Source organism: Aquarana catesbeiana, linkage group LG11, assembly GCF_042186555.1.
Source record: "Aquarana catesbeiana isolate 2022-GZ linkage group LG11, ASM4218655v1, whole genome shotgun sequence".
Taxonomy (NCBI): Eukaryota; Metazoa; Chordata; class Amphibia; order Anura; family Ranidae; genus Aquarana; species Aquarana catesbeiana.
The window spans coordinates 281,402,885-281,421,447 of NC_133334.1; the positions used below are offsets into that span (position 1 = coordinate 281,402,885).

General features: G+C 45.2%; 1 protein-coding gene across 1 annotated transcript in view; it reads right to left on the bottom strand.

Moving 5' to 3' along the window:
* Positions 1-7,927: 7,927 nt before the first annotated feature.
* The window catches only part of SLC22A31 (solute carrier family 22 member 31), a gene marked incomplete in the record, with an annotated part of 27,399 nt that continues 16,763 nt past the window's right edge, over positions 7,928-18,563 (bottom strand). The window contains 4 exon segments of the mRNA XM_073605942.1: positions 7,928-9,193; positions 10,967-11,078; positions 13,078-13,286; positions 17,056-17,164. Coding sequence (XP_073462043.1) covers positions 8,812-9,193; positions 10,967-11,078; positions 13,078-13,286; positions 17,056-17,164 — 812 coding nt within the window.

Sequence of the window (18,563 nt, forward strand, 5' to 3'; positions counted from 1 at the left end):
AGACAGCCAACGTGTTTCAGGGGTCTGAAGAACTTCTCCTTGAAGGGGGGAGTTCCTTTGACCCCCTGAAACGCATTGGCTGTCTCAACACAATATCAATAACTGTCTTTTGGTCTGGTGCTCCTTCCATATACGCACTTCTATCAGTGACGGGACAAGGCAGTGCCTTGTGGATCTATGATTGATTTTTCAGGAGGAGGTGAGGCTGGGTGATGACCACAATCTCCAGCTTGTAGCAGATGGATCAAGACGTTATGGTTGTGATTAGGGATGGGCAAAACACAGAAAGTAAGGAAGAGTAAGAATAATGCAGAAGTGATATTAAGGAATGCTGGACGGAAAAACTTCTGACAGTACTGCAGTATGTGGTAAAAAATAAAAAAAATGGACTTGGAGGATCAGGTTTGGTGCAGCATAATGCGTTATGCAAGTATCTCAGTGGTTCTCACACGAGCAACTCCTTGATTGCTCTAGATTGTTTAATATAATAAAAAAAAAAATCAATTTGTGTCATTCTTTTTGTCTTATGTCTCCTATTTGCCCTCACAGAGGTAATAGTGCCTTGGATTATCTTCATCTCCGCTCCAGTTTCTTGTTAGGAAGAGCTATGCCATGCTCCCTGGTGTAGTGCACAGACTCCTGGCGGGTCCCACCAGTGGCGGGACAAGGTCACCTAGAGTCCAGGGTGAACATTGCCAAACTGTGCCCCCCCAATATGTATGAGCATTATGTGTCGGCAAAACCCCCTCCCCCAAAAAAAATTGGGCACGAATTTGCATGATTACCCCTAAACATAAATCCCCCCTCCTCTCCGTGCAAATGCCCCCCCTGCTGAAATTCCCCCCTCCCCAGTAGAAATCTTTGCCCCCTTCACCCCCCCACAAAATCGTCCCTCCTAGCACAAATCCTCCACCCCTCAAATTTCCAATAAGGGTACACATTCTCTCCTTCCCCACTCCAAATCCCCATCCTAGCACAAACACCCCCAATCACCTAGTAGAAACTTGTTGGTCCGGTGCCCCGCCACACAGATGGTGCGAGATGGGGGGGGGGGGGGGGGGGCAGCTGTGCCCCCTGTGAACCGGCCGCTACCGGCTAGGTCTTCTCCACAAGGACAAGGACCCCGCTGTTCCAGGCCGCAGGCTATTTATACAAACCGCTCTTCCAACCCACTACATTCCACAACCTACTAAAAGACAGGGGGGGGGGGGGGGAAGAAGTTTAATCTACACATCACACCCAACCCCAGACAACACTTAGAAGCTTTAAAGGTAAATGTGGGACTTGGTGCCACTGTTGACTGTCTGTTAATGTTATTAAAATGACCTGGGATGCCACCATTTTTCTACATTCTTCATAATTCTCCTGTGTGGTTTGTGGGCTCTCGGCTTAAAAAATAACAAAACAAAATAAAAATTTTACGGCCTCAGTGCCAAAGAAAAAAGCAATTTTTTACAATTTATATAGTATTTTATTGAATAATTTAAAGATTTGAAATAAAAACAATTTTACATAGTAAATTCCCAAACAGTTATAAACACCCTGATTATAGTCACTGCTACTTTCTATCTTATTCACAATGCTACATTTTCTTCATTATTATTATTGCCATTTACTTTACCGTGTAGGTTTTATTTCTACCTCTATGTGTGGCGCACCGCCCAACCCAGACTTCTCCTCTATTCCTGTGCGTCATTTCTCCAGTTGACAGATCTGAGTCTGAAGTCCACTTTTCTGGATATATTTCTTAAAGAGTTCTTATTCCATGTACTGCAGTAACCCATAGCAACCAAAGTCCATTCAGAGTAGATTTGTATGGGATGCTGTACTTAAACCTTTATTAAAGGAACAGTCCATCCAAAACGGATGTTGGAGAGTTCAATCACTCAACAGTTTCCACTAGGCTGGGTTCACACCTGTGCGTTTTTTTAGTTTTGCAGAAACTCACTGCAATCCATTTATCATGATTTCTTATGGGACACGTTCACATCTGTGCCATTTTCAACCACTGCATTTTTTTTTGGAAAGGGTCAGGGACTTTATTGGTCGCAGCAGTTTGCATTTTTAGTTCCATAGACGTCAATGGAAATGCAGCAGAAACGTATTAAAATGCTTGCATTTATTTTGATGCATTTCTGCTGACTTTTTTGCTGGTTTCTCCTGCAGGACAACAGACACCTCCCAAAAACACAAAAAAATGCATCAAAAAATGCATAATGCACTGGGAAAACACAACTGCAGCCTGTCCGCATAGGTGTGAACCTAGCCTCATTGAGATGTCTGCGCTTCAGTTCAGGGGTCCGCACACTTGCTGTGGCCATTGTGAGGGGTTCAAACTCTCCCAGCTTCATTTTTAGTTTATTTTATGGGACTTAAAGGGGTTGTAAACCCTCGTGCATCCAATGCATTAAGGTGAATAAACACCTGGCAGTCACCGGCCTGCCCCCCCAATCCCCCCCCCCCCCATTTTTTTTTTACTTACTTGAACCCCAGAATTTCAGCTGGCAGAGATGCGCTCTTCCTTTGCCCGGCTCTTGATTGGATGGACTCATAGCAGCGCAGCCATTGGCTCCCTCTGCTGTCAATCAAATCCAATGATGTGGGGGCGGGGCCGAGTCCAGAATTCGTGTCTATGGACGCAAATGCTGGACTTGGGAGCGAGACCACAAGTAACCCCCCGCGAGATCGCTTCTGCTAGGGGGTTATCTGATGTGGGGAGGAGCTGCGAGAGCCTCCGGGGGACCCCAGAAGTCGGTGTTCGGGGCCGCTCTGTACAAAACGAACTGCATAGTGGAGGTAAGTATGAGATGTTTGTTATTTTTTTTTTTTTTTAAATGAACCTTTACAATCACTTTAAAGAGGAAGTAAACCCTGATGGGTTTTACTTCCTTTTTCGTTCCCTGCAAAGTAAAAGCGTAATGGGCTAGCATGCATCACATACTAGCCCATTATGTGCCACTTACCTGCAAACGAAGCCCGCGCTGTCCCCGCTGGTGGCCGCATCCATCTTCACCCCTCTTCCTTCCGGGGCCGCGGACTCCGGCTCTTTGACTGGCCAGAGTTGCGTGACGTCACTCCCACGCATGCGTGCGCGAGAGCTGCCAGTCATGGCACTCGCTGGGGAATCATTTCTTCACAGCGCATGCACCGGTGACATCATTGACGCACTACAAGGTAAATATCTCCTAAATGGCGCACGTTTTGGAGATTTTTACTGTAGCTATAGGTAAGCCTTATTATAGGTTTACCTATTAGGTACAACTTCCGCATTGGGGGGGGGGGGGGGTTACAACCACTTTAAACAAGAGGCACCAGAACAGGCAAAAGGTGGTTGGAAAAAAAAATCCAAAAGTTTCCGATGGGCAAAAACCGCCAGGAATTATGGGAAGGAGATTGTAATGTGATGTTCAAGAAGCCGCCATGTTTTCTCGGTCCATCAGGCTCCACCTATAGCTACATATCACTTCTGGTGGGCGGATCCTTTAGGACGGTTGGTAACCATGCTGGGCTTTCTTAATGAGAGAGGTTAGCCGGGCCAGTGGGCCAAACTTTGAAAAATACTGTTTTAGTTTAAACCTGTGGTCAAAAGTACTAAGGTGGGGAGGGGGGAGGGGGTGTTCTTCCTAAATTCCCCTTTTATAAGGAGATAAGAGGGGAAAATGTTGGAGTGTTTAAACCTGCAGAGATCCTCCAGCTTCTCCATCCAAAAATACAAAGATTTTGTGTATAAATAAGAAGAAAAAAAAATGAGATTGAGCTAAAACAGTTCTAGTTTCACTTTTTGTATCCCCGGACTTCTCTGTTCTTGTTTCTTGTTTCTTTTTGTCTGTTATTTCCTAAAAGGATTTGTGACGGCACTTTGCTGTCCCTCCCGGCCATTGTTCAGAGTCACTGGACACGACGGGTCAGCAGAGCCAATGAGACGTGGCAGGCGAGCGGCCGTGACACGGACAGGACGCAAAACAAAAAAAAAAGTAAATCCTAAATCGCACATGCTGGATAAAAAGAATTTGCTGAAGGTTAAATTTAAAGGACACGTCCAGCAGAGACATTTCCTTTTTTTGTAAATTCATTTTTTTGATCATTTAGAAAAAATAATAAAATAAAAAAAATCTGATAAAAGACAGCCTGGACGGTAGGTGTCTGCTTCATGACTCCCTTTAATGGAAACTATGAACGTATCCATACGGTTCGGCTTCCACTTGTGCGACTTGCGACTGAAAAGTCACATGGCAAGTTGTACCCCACGATGAGTACCGTTCATATCTGTGCGACTTCAAAGTAGTCCCTGCACTAATTTGGTCCCACTTTGATGCAACTTGAGGTCCACAGACCTCAAGAATTCAGAGGCATTGCTTCAAGTCGCAACAAAAATCGCGCGACTTTGGGGTTGCAATAGTGGAAACCAAGCCTAAGGCTGGATTCACACCGATGGCATTTTTAGTGCTTTTTGCATTTTGCAGATTTGCACTACGGACCATTTAACACGGTTTCCTATGGAACACGTTCTGTAGTGCAAATCTGCAAAATGCAAAAAGCAAAAAAATGCCATAGGTGTGAATCCAGCCTTAAGATAGAAAGATATAAAATTAAGCAGCTGCTATAATCAGATAGAACATTAAGGAGAAAGCAAAAAAGTTCCAAACAAATAGGTTCTTTCCAGTATAAGCAGCGCTCACTTAAGCTGGAAAGAACCTATTTGTTTGGAACTTTTTTGCTTTCTCCTTAATGACACATCTTTAAACCATTGAAGTCTATGAAACCAAAAACCAGAAAGAAAAAGAAAAAAAAAGTTCCCGGTCCGTTCCATAAAATGCACAGATGTGAACTACATCCATAGGAAACCATGTTAAATGGACTGTAGTGTGTTTCTGCAAAACTGAAAAAACGCACTAAAAAAAAATGCATAGGTGTGAACCCGGTGTCTTGTCAAATACAGTCCCCTATCATATAGTGTCCGCCCTGTAGTGCGCAGGCGCAGTACGGAGGACAAACGAGACGCCGAAAGTCTCCGAAGTTTAACAGCTGATCATCAGCTGTACACGGCGCCTGCGCTGTTATTCTCACCCTGTGTCCAGGTTCATTCCCTACTATCCAAGTGGACATAGAGTGAGAATAAATAGTTGCCGAGCGCAGCGAGGCCGTGCCCGAAGCGTGGCGAACTAAGCGAGCCCGCGAGGGGCCCTCTTACACAGCCATCGCTAACAAGTGCCAAAGCGCCGTGTACAGCTGATGGTCAGCTGATCAACTTCGGACACTTTCGGTATCTCCTTCTGCTCCGTACTGCGCAAGCGCTGCGCCTGCGCAGTACGGAGCGGACACTATCCGATAGGACGACAGTTTATGTCAGAACACCGGCCTTAACGGCTTGTTGAGCCATCCAATTCTGCAAGTGAAATGCAGCTAGAATTATTGAGCCTCTAAACAACAGGGATATAGCAATACTATATAAAAAGGCGCTTAAAGTTTTTCTAAAGTCTAAAAGCCCCTTTCACACGGCCGCTACTTGAAAGTCGCGTGATTTTGCCGCGATTTCAGGGAATGCCGGTGTAAACTTGGAGGTCTATGGACCTCCACTCGCATCAAAGTCAGACCAAAGTAGTACAGGTGCGACTTGAAGTGGCACAGATAGGAATAGTTATCATTGGGAATCATGGGATACGACTTGTCATGCCACTCTGATGTCCAAAAGTCGCACAAGTGTGAAAGGGGCCTTAAGGCTTTTTTTTTTTTTTTTTACCTTAAAGGCTCCATTTACACATAGGCGTCCCGGATCTGGGGTGGAATCGCTGAGATCCTGCCCACGGTCCAGAATCGCCGCAGGATTCACTTGTGTTCCCTGTTACTTTCACACAATTTTGGCAGAACGTCTTTTGGGTGACAGGCGTCCCGCGATTCTGTTTGTGAGATTTTTACAGGGATTTGCCGAGGGCGACAATCGTGCCATGATTGGGGTGCCTTTGAAAGCAACGGGAGATAGCAAAGCACATCCTGCGTTTTGCGGCGATTTGAGTTCTTGGGCAGAATTGTGGCGATTCCGCCTGCGATCCGGAATGCCTAGGTGTGAATGGATCCCCTAATGCAGTGATGGCGAACCTTGGCACCCCAGATGTTTTGGAACTACATTTCCCGTGATGCTCAACTACACTGCAGAGTGGTTGAGCATCATGGGAAATGTAGTTTCAAAACATCTGGGGTGCCAAGGTTCACCATCACTGCCCTAATGTATTCTCTGCGTTAAGGTAAATAATCTTATGTATGAGGAGCCCCTCAGCTCCCCTCCCCCACCCTATACTTACCCAAGTCCGATCTCGATCCAGCGCTGTGCCCCGGAGCAGCGGCTCTCTCCCTCCTCACATGGCAGAGTGATAGCAGCTGTCAATCAAATACTATAAAAAGGGGGGCGGGGAAAATCTCAGCTGTTGTGTCCATGGAGGAGCGAGCCTGCACAAGCAGCTTGTTAGGGGAGCTACTCAGAAAAGGGGGAGGAGCCAGGAGCGCTGGCGGAGGGGGACCCAAGAAGAGGAGGATTGGGGATGCTCTGTGCAAAATCATTACAGAGTAGGTAATTTTTTTTGAAGGCTCCACCTTCTGGGCAATGAAAAATATTCAAATGCAATCTTCATATTTATCACAAAAAAAAAAAAAAAAAAAAAGCCAGCAAATGTTTATCCAAATTTTATAGTGCTGAGAAAACTATAAACATTGTATCATTTGGTTCTTTTAGATCAAAGGGATGAACTGGTCTGTGAATGAGGTCAGTTTAACCACTTAAAGACCTTTTTCCTGACACTTATTGATAACTTAAAATCAGTATTTTTTGCTAGAAATTACTTAGAATCCCCATACATACACACACTAATTATATTATATGTGTGTATATATATATATATATATATATATATATATATATATATATATATATATATATATATATATATATATATATATATATATATATATATATATATATATATATATATACATACATACACACACACACACACACACACACACACATACATACACATATATACACACATACATACACACAAATATATATTATACATACACACACATACATACATATACACACATTTCTATATAATATGTGTGTGTGTCTATATATTATATACTTTTTTCTTTTAGCAGAGACCCTAAAGAAAAAAAATGGCGGTGTTGCAATATTTTATGTCACACTGTATTTGCGCAGTGGTCTTTCAAATGCAATTTTTTGGGAAAAAAAATTACACTTCAATGAATTAAAAAAAAACAAAAAAAAAAAAAAACAAACAGTAAAGTTAGCCCAATTTTTGTATAATGTGAAAGATGATGTTACAATGCAAGAATCGTGATCTTTATTTTAAGCAAAAAAAAAAAAACCGAGATTCTCATTTTAGCCAAAATCGTGCAGCTCTAGCTCAGGTAAGTATAAGGGGGGGGGGGTCTGCACTCAGATTTGTCTTATTGCAGAAAATGCATTAAAAAGGTAAAAAAAACCCTTTAGAACGACTTTAGGGCAGGATATGAGATTAGGAGGGGGATGGGATGCAGTATACGTCGTGTTACTTTGCTGTGCTTTTGGTTGCCAAATAACATGTTTTTTTTTTTGGACAAGTCTGTTGCACTTAGGACTGACTGAGGACCTCTAGTTCATATTCCGGGGCACTTCTTGGGGGGTCTTAACCCATTTGGAAATTTAGAACAGCAAATCACAAAACAAGGACTATAGAAGAAAAATGCAATAAATAGGAGATAAAGCCTCTTTCTGCGTTTCGCTTCCCCTCCCGTGTTCTGAATTATTATGGAGTGAAAAGCCTCCACTGAGATCGAAGGTGTGTCTCTGACATTGCAAGTCTACGCCAAAAGTTTCGCACAGAGGCTTCAAATAGTACAGAGCTTGCAACATCCAAAGAAAATTACAAAATTCCTTTAATAAATAATTTATTGCTGGCCTAGATGAGTCACCAGCCGGGCCGTGTCCTCCCAATGCTGGGAGTCTGCACACAAACAAAAAACAGTCAAGACTAAGATTAAAGTAATTGCAAATACAAATTAAGAAAAAAAAAAAAAGAAGGTTTATACTTGTAATGGAATTGCACAAAGTGGCCCCAAAATTTCCATTTTTTTTTTTTTTTTTGGGGGGGGGGGGGGGGGTCCTCCACTGGAGCTTCTGGCTCCTTCTCTCTGGTGAGTGACCCCATAAGATGTGGCTTCCTATAGAGACATTTGTGCAGGCTCACTCCCCAGGCCCCACTGCCTGCATCTATAGACACAGACAGTGCAGCAGCTTAGCCCCACCCCCTCATCACTGGCTTTGATTGACAGCAATGGCTCCATCGGCCTCAGCAAAGACAGCAAGACCCGGAAGAGAGAAGATGCAGGATGGCACAGCGCTGGATCGAATGAGGGCTCAGGTAAGTTCAAAAGGAAAGGGGGGGGGGGGGGGGGGCCCTATCACCTAAACACTTTTCACCTTAATGCGAGGAATGCCTGAGACTCTATAACCACTTTAATACAGAAAATAAAAAATCTGTTTTTTTTTCAGCCAATGAATTTGGGATTTGCATCTTGCTTGCAAAGCAGTAGATGGACGAACAATGTTTTACAAGCCGAGGATTCTGGGACTGTTACAAGCACATTACGATGCTACATGGAAGATGCTTCTTTTTCGCTCAAATTATTTCTGCATAAAAAAAAACAAAAAACAAATATTGTGCCACAATGTTGTCTCCACTTCCATTGCAGTAACAGAAGAGGTGGTGCTCTTTATTGCACAGTGCCCATATCGTATCCATAGTTGTGGCCCAATCATTCGCCGGTCATCGCTTGGTTATCCTCTCCACATCTGGATCCAGTTCTAATGATTTTCTTGGTGGAGCTGGCAAGGCGGGCGTAGCTCTCGGGGTTGTAGTCCAGGCGGGGTTTGTCCGGGGACAGGAGAGGTACGGCATCCTGGGTGGTCTGGAGGAGCAGAGGCGGGCGGCGCAGGCTGTCTCCTTGTCTCAGGGTGTCGGGGAGGCTCTTCCTTTTGGTCTCGGGCAGTAGGAGGAGGCTGAGGACGGACAGGATACAGAAAGAGGAGAGGACGACATGGAACAGGAAGAAACCGGATTTCTGCTGGAGGATGATGATGGGGAGGGCGGCTCGACCCAACATGCTGATTCCCAGGATCAGACCCAGGCCGGAACCCCTGAACAGCGACAAGGGAGAAAAAAAAAAAAAAAATCAGTTCATGAGCTACAAACTCAGAAAAGAAGAAGAGCAAAATGTCAAAGAGCTAAAAGTTCAGTAGCAAGAGAAAAAAAAAAAGAAAACTCCCCCAAGCTCTACCGCTATACAAGTATAGTTGGTGTGTAGAGTAGTCGGTGCTCTGGCTAATTAAGCTCACAAAAAAAATCTATAGAAAGTACAGGCCGGCAACTCGACAGCTTCTCCATAGAAAATATATTTATTTAAAGCATTACAGCAATAACATCATCCAAAAATACTGACGCGTTTTGGCCTTAGGCCTTCAAACTTTTGATGAAGGCCAAAACGCGTTAATTTTTGGATGATCAAAAGCTTTTGATGAAGGCCAAAGGCCGAAACACGTCAGCAATTTTGGATGATGTTATTGCTGTAATGCTTAAAATAAATATTTTCTATGGAGAAGCTGTCGAGTTGCCGGCCTGTACTTTCTATAGCTAAAGTTCAGTGACCCAAACACCGAAGGATACAACCTTGTCACCGTAGTGCTAAGAGATTCCTGAGAAACCAAAACTCTTCTCATTTTCAATCCATATTTAAAATTTGTTTTTCACTTTTCAATCCTTTTTGAAAACTCTCACTTTGCATTACTTTTCACATCCCTTAACCATTTGAGCTCCAGGCCTTTTTCTGACACTCGTGACGTTACAATTTAAAAATTTTGCACGCCCGTGCAACGGCGCAAACAGCGTAAATGTTACTGTCCATAGACAACGCTTCAAAAACCTTTACAGGTTACCGCTTTAGATTTACAAAGGAACCCAACGTAAATTTTACTGTCTATAGACGACGCCCTCAAAAAACTTTGTAGGTTACCACTTTAGATTTACAAAAGGACCCCCCCCCAGTGGGACTTTAAAGGCAGCGGGACAATAGAGTATCCAAAGTACAAATTGTAATAAATTTATTTTATTCAAAAAGTATTTAAAATAGTAGTCAATATAACAAATAATAATAATAATAATAAAAACAATAGAAATTCCCCATACAGATAACGATGTGTAGTATTTTATACTGGAGGGGCTCTAGGTGGGTCTCAGATATTGACCCAAACACGCACGTTTGGGAACGTTGGGTGAATCCTGCGTCTTTGGCTCACCTAGGGCCCCTCCAGTTCAAAATACTAGACATCGTTATCTGTATGGTGACTTTATATTGTTTTTATTGACTACTATTTTAAATACTTTTTGAATAAAATAAATGTATTACGCTTTGTACTTTGGATACTCTATTTTACGATTTCAGTTTGCTACAAAAAAAGATCACGGAAAGTTGAAGGATAATTGGCTACTATTAGTTACAGACGGGTTCACAATGCTCTTCGGGTAGCCATGCTTCTTCTAATCTTTTTGTGCAATTTCCTTCAATCTGTCTACAGCTATGTAAGACCACTGCCTACCCTATTGATTTATTTTGGTGGGCGCTAAACCACAGAGAAAAAAAAAAAACCTAAACCCGCAAAAAAATGAAATAAATAAAAAGACAGAGGTCTCTGACTGCTGGTGTAGATTAGGATATTAGGATGGTTTCTTGTCAGACACAATTTACACCAGAGAGCCCCATCCTGTCCTCCCAGAGAGAAGCTGCATCGCCCTCCTATTCATTGACAGATGAGGGGACACTAGATACTGAGGGGGGTCGGTCTTGGTGTTACGGGGTAGAGCTGAGTGCACCCGCAATAGCACAGATCGAGGGCGCAGTAGCAGTCTTTGCTCACCGGATGATCGTTGGCAGCACCTCGCTGGCATAGAAGACGCTCAGCATCACCATAGCGTGGGCACAGAGGGAGCCCAGGACAGAGATGGCTATAGAGGCTCCGGAGAAGAGATCTGCACGGGAGAAAACAGAAGAGTTACCGAGCATGAGGTTATGTGAAGACACTATAAACATGTATGTACGTGCAAAACGCACAACTCCCCGGAGCAAAAGGCTTAAAACTCATCCAAAGTGTGTGCAAATGTGTCAAAAGATATCATTTCCCTATAAGTGTGACATAATCCTTTACAAGTCCATATTCCTCCATGAAAGATTGCAGGGTTGGGGTGACTCCCACTTGCAGACACACATATATAGATGTAAAAAAAGCCCTCAAATTTCCCAATCGCCTACTCGCATTCTGTGAAGTGGAAAATGAGGGCTGGCGAGCGTGGGCTGCGGAGCCGTTCTCCCAGCGAGCGCCCCGGGGGAAGAGAGCGTGGAGGAAGAGGATTGCCGGCCGGATCACAGAGCAATAGCTTACATTAGAATTGCCTCCGCTCGCTGTCACACACAGCTCCGCTTCCTGCGATAGACAGAAAGCCGGTCCAATGCTGGGGCGTGTTCTGTCCGTCACAGACGTTGGGTCAGGAGGCAGGGCTGTGTGTGACGGCGAGCGGAGGCAATTCTAATGCAACCTGTTAGAGCGTGCCATCGCTCTGTAATCCGGCCGGCAATCCTCTTCCTCCCCGCGCTCTTCCCCTGTGATGATCCGGCCGCCCTCTCTCTTCCACTGCTAAGGTGAGGCTGCAATGGTGGGCACAGGTGAGGCTGAAATGGTGAGCACAGGTGAGGCTGCAATGGTGGGCACAGGTGAGGATGCAATGGTGGGCACAGGTGAGGATGCAATGGTGGGCACAGGTGAGGATGCAATGGTGGGCACAGGTGAGGATGCAATGGTGGGCACAGGTGAGGATGCAATGGTGGGCACAGGTGAGGATGCAATGGTGGGCACAGGTGAGGATGCAATGGTGGGCACAGGTGAGGATGCACTGGTGAGGATGCAATGGTGGGCACTGGTGAGGATGCAATGGTGGGCACTGACAAGGCTGCACTGATGGGCACAGGTAAGGCTGCAATGGTGGGCACAGGTGAGGATGCAATGGTGGGCACAGGTGAGGATGCAATGGTGGGCACAGGTGAGGATGCAATGGTGGGCACAGGTGAGGATGCAATGGTGGGCACTGACAAGGCTGCACTGATGGGCACAGGTGAGGCTCCAATGGTGGGCACCGATGAGGCTGCAATGGTGGGCACCGATGAGGCTGCAATGGTGGGCACTGATAAAGTTGTTGTTAATATTTATTTTTGTAACTTAATTCTGCATAAAACATTTAAGTGTCATTTCATGAGATAATTTATGAGGGTGTGTTTAGGGGTGGAATTAGGGACGGGGCAGGGTAGGCATTGGGTGGGGCAACTGGTGGCGAGTAACCCTTAAGGCCTGGCTAGTAGCTCAGGACTTGAAATTTTGAGCCCTGATGTAAAAGACAAAAGGAAGGGGAAAAAGCACCGCCGACTAGTGTAATAGTTTATTGGCTCTCATAAAAACTAAGATAATATGAACTCACAGTGTGTGATCCAAAAAGCTGCAGGTAATGCAGTTCCTCCTGATGGCAGCCTTTCCCCATCCCAGGCACTTTTTATGCAGCCTCTTGCCAGGAACCAGAATGGTCACTGTGGACCACATGGAGATCGTCCTGGCAGAAGCAGGGCACAAAAATGTCTTCTCAGATGATATGGCAAGCATGTTTCGGGGGCATTCTTGCCCCTTGAGGCTTGAGAAAAGACAGGAACGCCTGAAACATGTTGCCATGCCATCTTTGATGCCATCAAACTATCCTGGTGCCCTGCTTCCGCCAGCCCTAATGATCTCCATGCCATCCACAACGGCCATTCTGGTTCCTGGCAAGAGGTTGCATATGTCATATTATCTTTGCATAATATCTTTGCTTTTACGAGAGCCAAAAAAGCGACTTCACTTTGTCAGTGGTGCCGTTTCTCTTTCCTTTGTCTTTTACATTTATGTGAAGACATACAAACAGCCAATCAGGACAGGAGTGTGATACTTACATTGTGTGAGTGCCAGGAGCAGTAGAGAGCAAAGCCCAGTCAGTATTGTGCAGAGCAGAAGAACCGCACGGCGCCCCCAGTGGTTTACAGTGATACAGAGGAATATACAGGCCAGAGCCGCACTGCCAACCTGCAGGAAGTACGACACGGAGCCCCCCAGAACCATGAGGTTCTCAGCAAAGCACGGCCTGATACCACAGCCAATGAACCTGCAAACACAGTAAGAGTAGGAGGGTTAATAGGTAATATTTCAGCCTCAAGCATATTCTGCAGCAGTGCTGCCCCCACCCCCACCCCCACCCCACCCCGGTCTCCAAGCAATCTGGACCCGTACTGATTGGTTCCAGATCATATGTTTAGTATGGTGGCCAATAATACTGATTTTATGGGTTTGTACACCAAACAAACGGGCTGGCTGAGCGGTCACCAGTTATTCTTGCACTCTGACTGTAAATGACCTAAAGCTGAATTATTCAGTTATTTGCAAGTTAAACAATTTATTCAGTCTTTGAGCTCTTTTCCAATAGCGAAGGACATCCAGGACGCCCTTTGAAAGACATTTCCAGAATGACCCTCACTGAGCAGGCCTGATCTCCTTTCTATACTCCCAGCAGGTTCTTGGCCCACTCACCATTCCTACATGTGAAATGAGACACAGACACACATACACATACACATGCACACACACACACACACACACACACGTACACAGACACACACACAGTCCTAAACATGTACACAGACACACATACACATGCACACACACACACAGACACACACACGTACACAGACACACACACGTACACAGACACACACACAGTCCTAAACATGTACACAGACACACATACACATGCACACACACACACAGACACACACACGTACACAGACACACACACGTACACAGACACACACACAGTCCTAAACATGTACACAGACACACATACACATGCACACACACACACACACACACAGTCCTAAACATGTACACAGACACACACACATACATACAACCCCCCCTTACTTGTAGAACAGCCCTTACTTGTTAGGTGATGTTCCTTTTCCCAGCTCTTGCACAGGACACACGAGGGGTGCACATGCCAGAATATACCAGAGGGGGCAGCAAAGAGCCCGATGTCAGTTCAATGACTAACACACAATCCAAATTCCAGCACAGCCACTGAGCTCTCCTGCACCCGCCCCTTCCTTCTCCAATCCCCGCCAGACAGCCGGGCCCATCGTGTATGGGCTGTACCCCCCTGATGGCAGCCCTGCCCGCCGGACTGCCTGTGCCCCCTAAGCCTGACTCACTTGCACCACTGCTTCTTCCATTTGTCTGGCTCTGGGGCCCCTGGGGCAGTTACAGCCATCAAGCAATTTATAGCTGAAGCCTGGTGGACGAATCCCCTCTCCTTCCAAGCTGTAAAATCTGAGGTACGCTGGTTGCTCATGAACAATAAATGAAAAGAGAAGTATGTTGTTGTTTTTTTTTTTTTGGCCCATTTATACTGACCTAGGTGGATGCTGCATCTGTCCCCCACCACCTCTACACTGAGAACCGAGCGATCGAACATCGCCGGTGGCTCAGTTCTCACAGATCTCCGAGCAGAGAGCTGCTGACTGTCAATCAGCAGCTCTCCTCTCTGCTCCTCCATGCTCATTGGAGCGCTGAGCTGTGGAGGGGTGGGGGGCGGGGAGCTGAGAGGCTCAGACAGGCACCTGGTGGATCCAGACATTACTGTCGGGATGACGCGGTCCCTGGACGGATTCCAGTGACGTCAGCAGAGAGCGCACTTCAGCCAGCTCTCCGCTGAAAACGGGTCACAGGAGTGCAAAAGGAATTGTGACCCATAGGAGAAGCCCAGCCAATCGAGCTCAGACTGGACTTCTCCTTTTACTGCCAAACTTACTGACACCATGCGCACCTTTCATACAACCTGGGACACGGATCTCCAAATGTATGCCCTCGGATTTTGAGCGCCATCTACTGGACCTGCAAGCGACTATTATACTCACCTGTAGTTGAAGAAATACACTTGAGCCCTCGGTTCACATTAGATGTGGTGCAAATTCACAGCAAATTCGCTGCAGACAGCGCACCGCATCAAAAATCGCAACCCGTTCACGCAAACCGATTGTATTGTTAACAACACCCCGAAATCGGTTTGCAAAGCGCAGTGATTTCTACAAATCGGATCAAATGGGTTTGAACATCATGTGATCCAATTCTGGTGCAGACAAAAAAATAAATAAATAAATAAATAAAAAAAAAAATAAAAAAAGGCTCCTGCGTGAATTTGGTGGGATTTGAGCCATACAAATCCCAGAGACACCGCATGTAATTTACCTGCGATTCCTCTGCGAATTACATGGGGCGTCCTGCACCGCATCAGTGTGAAACCACCGATGAAAGTCTTCTACGATGCTACCCCCCTCCCCCACCCCTGTCCTTTGGCTTACGCGTTTTTCTTTTCTTGTTTGTTAACTGTGCTGCTGTTGACCTTCTGAAAGAGCTCTGAGGTCACAGATAAGCCGTATCTGTCTATATTGTACCATCTACTCTTGTTGATTTTTGACTAAGTAGATCACGAGCCTGTGTGCCTTGGTTCAGTCTCATATAACTTTGCACTGACTCTTTATCTGCGGCCTTACAAAAACAAAAAAATCTATTGAACACAAAAAAAAAAGTCATCAAAAAATAAATACAAGGGACGGAATAGGCTTGTTTTTGGTTTACCTTCCTTGCTGAATACATTGCGAGCTCGCTGCTCGTAGGATATCATGCTGTATGAAAAGAACTGCTAATGTGAGTACTCTGTATATTGCATATGTGAATAAAGTGACCCTAAAGAAACATACTTCACTATCTGGGTACCTTGTCCTATATTTTACATACACTGGAGACATGATGTGGAGGAGGAGCTAGGAGCCGCACTGTCCTAGGACCCCAGTTAGGACCACTACTAGACATATCCCAGCCCCCAATAAGATCCTGTAGAGTCAGCAAGTCCGGACGCAGAGACGCGGGAAAGACCCAAGACTCCGGGAGTTAACAACTTATATGCGGTTGACCTAGCACCGCTAGGTAAGGGGCCATTACCTACACTAGTGCATGCTGCATGAAGAGGATATAGAGTGTCTGATCTGCATAGCAACACCCCACTGTCATTCGATTATTGTGTTTGAGCACTGGTTTTGAACACCATTCATTCATTTTTTTTGGACACTTGAATTACTAATTTACTTTTGACACTAACAAATAGAGTGGGTTTAACTACTCACGTTAACCATCCACACAATACTTGCACTGTCGCACTGGTCGCAACACGAGGATCAGGCGACCATATCTCCTTTCTTGTTTGTTTCACTTGATGTTTGTTTGTTTCACTTGATATATGATTTGTTTATTGTATTGCCCCATTTTTGCACTTTAGTATATGTACAAGTTTGATTTTCTTATTTAAGACACAAGAGCACGAGCACTTTGGATATATTGTACTGTAATATTTTAACACATGCAGTAATTGGGTTTTTATCTATATATATATTTTTTCACTTTGTGATCAACATATGCATCAGTGTTTATATTTATATCCCTTGCTGGATCAACACATCTACTTTTGAGTCATTATATCTACGCATAATCTCAACTCAAATCCATGCGATTTTTTACGATCGTTTTATGTTTATGATTATTTAAAACTTCGTGACCTAGGAATATTAGGAATTATCATTAACACCTATAAGCTAAGACCCCTTTGGATAGCGCGGCACCCCCCCCCCCCCCCCCCTCTCTTTATACCATTAGATTTGGGTTTGTGTCTGAGCCCTTGTTTTCGGTGCATGCAGCTGCCCAGTGATAGAGGTTGCATACAGGTTCATAAGTCGATTACGACTATATAACATTTTTTCCAATCTGGTAGCGCAGGAATAACCCCCCGTTTTTACTTTTTTTAATAAAATATTAGTTGGACGACTTACGTGGCGAATCCCAGAATCAGAGCATTCTTCCAAATAAGATGGGTCCTAAAGATGCTGCATATACTGTAATACTGCGGCCGGGGAAACCCCTCCCATAGCGAGTCTATTTCTGTAAAAAGACACAAAAAAAATCTCAAAACCCAACCGTAATGTAACTGTGATAAATATATTCAGTTGGCAGCCCCCCCCCCCCCCAAGTACTCCCACCATACTGGGGGGGGGGGGGATTTACTAAAACTGGAGCACACAGAATCTGGTGCAGCTCTGCATAGGAGCCAATCAGCTTCCAGGTTTTATTGTCAAAGCTTAAAGCAGAGTTCCACCCAGAAATGAAACTTCCACGGATCGGATTCCCCCCCCTCCGGTGCCACATTTGGCACCTTTCAGGGTGGGGGGGGGGGGGGGAGCGTATACCTGTATACCTGTCAAATCCAGGTATCTACTCCCACTTCCGGGGAAAGATCGCCGCAATGTTGAATATTGCGCGGCGAACTACGCAATGTCTGACTACACCCCCCCCCGCCGTCTGGGAGAAACACGGGTCCCAGAAGACAGCAGGGACCATTTGGAACTCGCAGCACGACTCGCGCATGCGCAGTAGGAAACTTCTAGTTTCCCTTTGTAATGATGCCAGCGCCTCCACCCAGAGTCGAGGGACGGGGTCAGCTTCGGGTGCCAACATCGCGGGCCCCCAGGACAGGTATAATATAATATAATAATAATAATAATAATAATAATAATAAAATATAGGTTTAATATAAGGTCCTTATATTAAAGCTGCAGTATTTGTAGTTGCTGACTTTTCTTTTTTTTACCCAGGCGGACTCCGCTTTAATTGAAGAAGCTGAAGTTAGAAGCTGATTGGCTCCCATGCAGAGCTGCACCAGATTTTGCACTCTCCAGTTTTAGTAAATCTCCCCTCACTTTGTGTCTTCTAGATGCCACCTTTTCGAATGATGGCCGAGCTTCCTGCAGTGCTGCAAATTATCACCCCCCCCCTCCCCCCCCCCCCAATGAAAGGAGCATAAAAGTAGGGCAAGGTGCATTTTTAACCACTTCCAGTACATTGACGTTGAATACCGTTATGGTCGCAAATAGCGGCCATAGCCCCGCTACTTTTAAAATTGGTGGAGGGTCCCCTTTCAGATAAAAGTGGTCTCCGCGGCGGATATGCTGCAAGATAATTTTTATTGGCAGCGGAAAAGGTGCCCCCACCCCCCTTCCGCTGTCTCTGCCGCTTACCGGAGCCGTTGGTAGCGGTGGAGACGATCCGATTCCTTTCCCCTTCGAGGCATGAAGTCGAGTGAGGGAATGATGACCCCCCCCCCCCCACTCAACTCAATGACATTGGATGACAGAAGTGACGCCAAACGTCACTTCCACCCAATGGTCTTAAAAGGGGGGGGGGGGGGCGGGGGGGAATGCATTGACAAACAAAAATAAATAAAAAAAAAAAAAAAGGAAGACTTTTTTTATTCTTTATTGCATTTAAGTGTATATATATCACA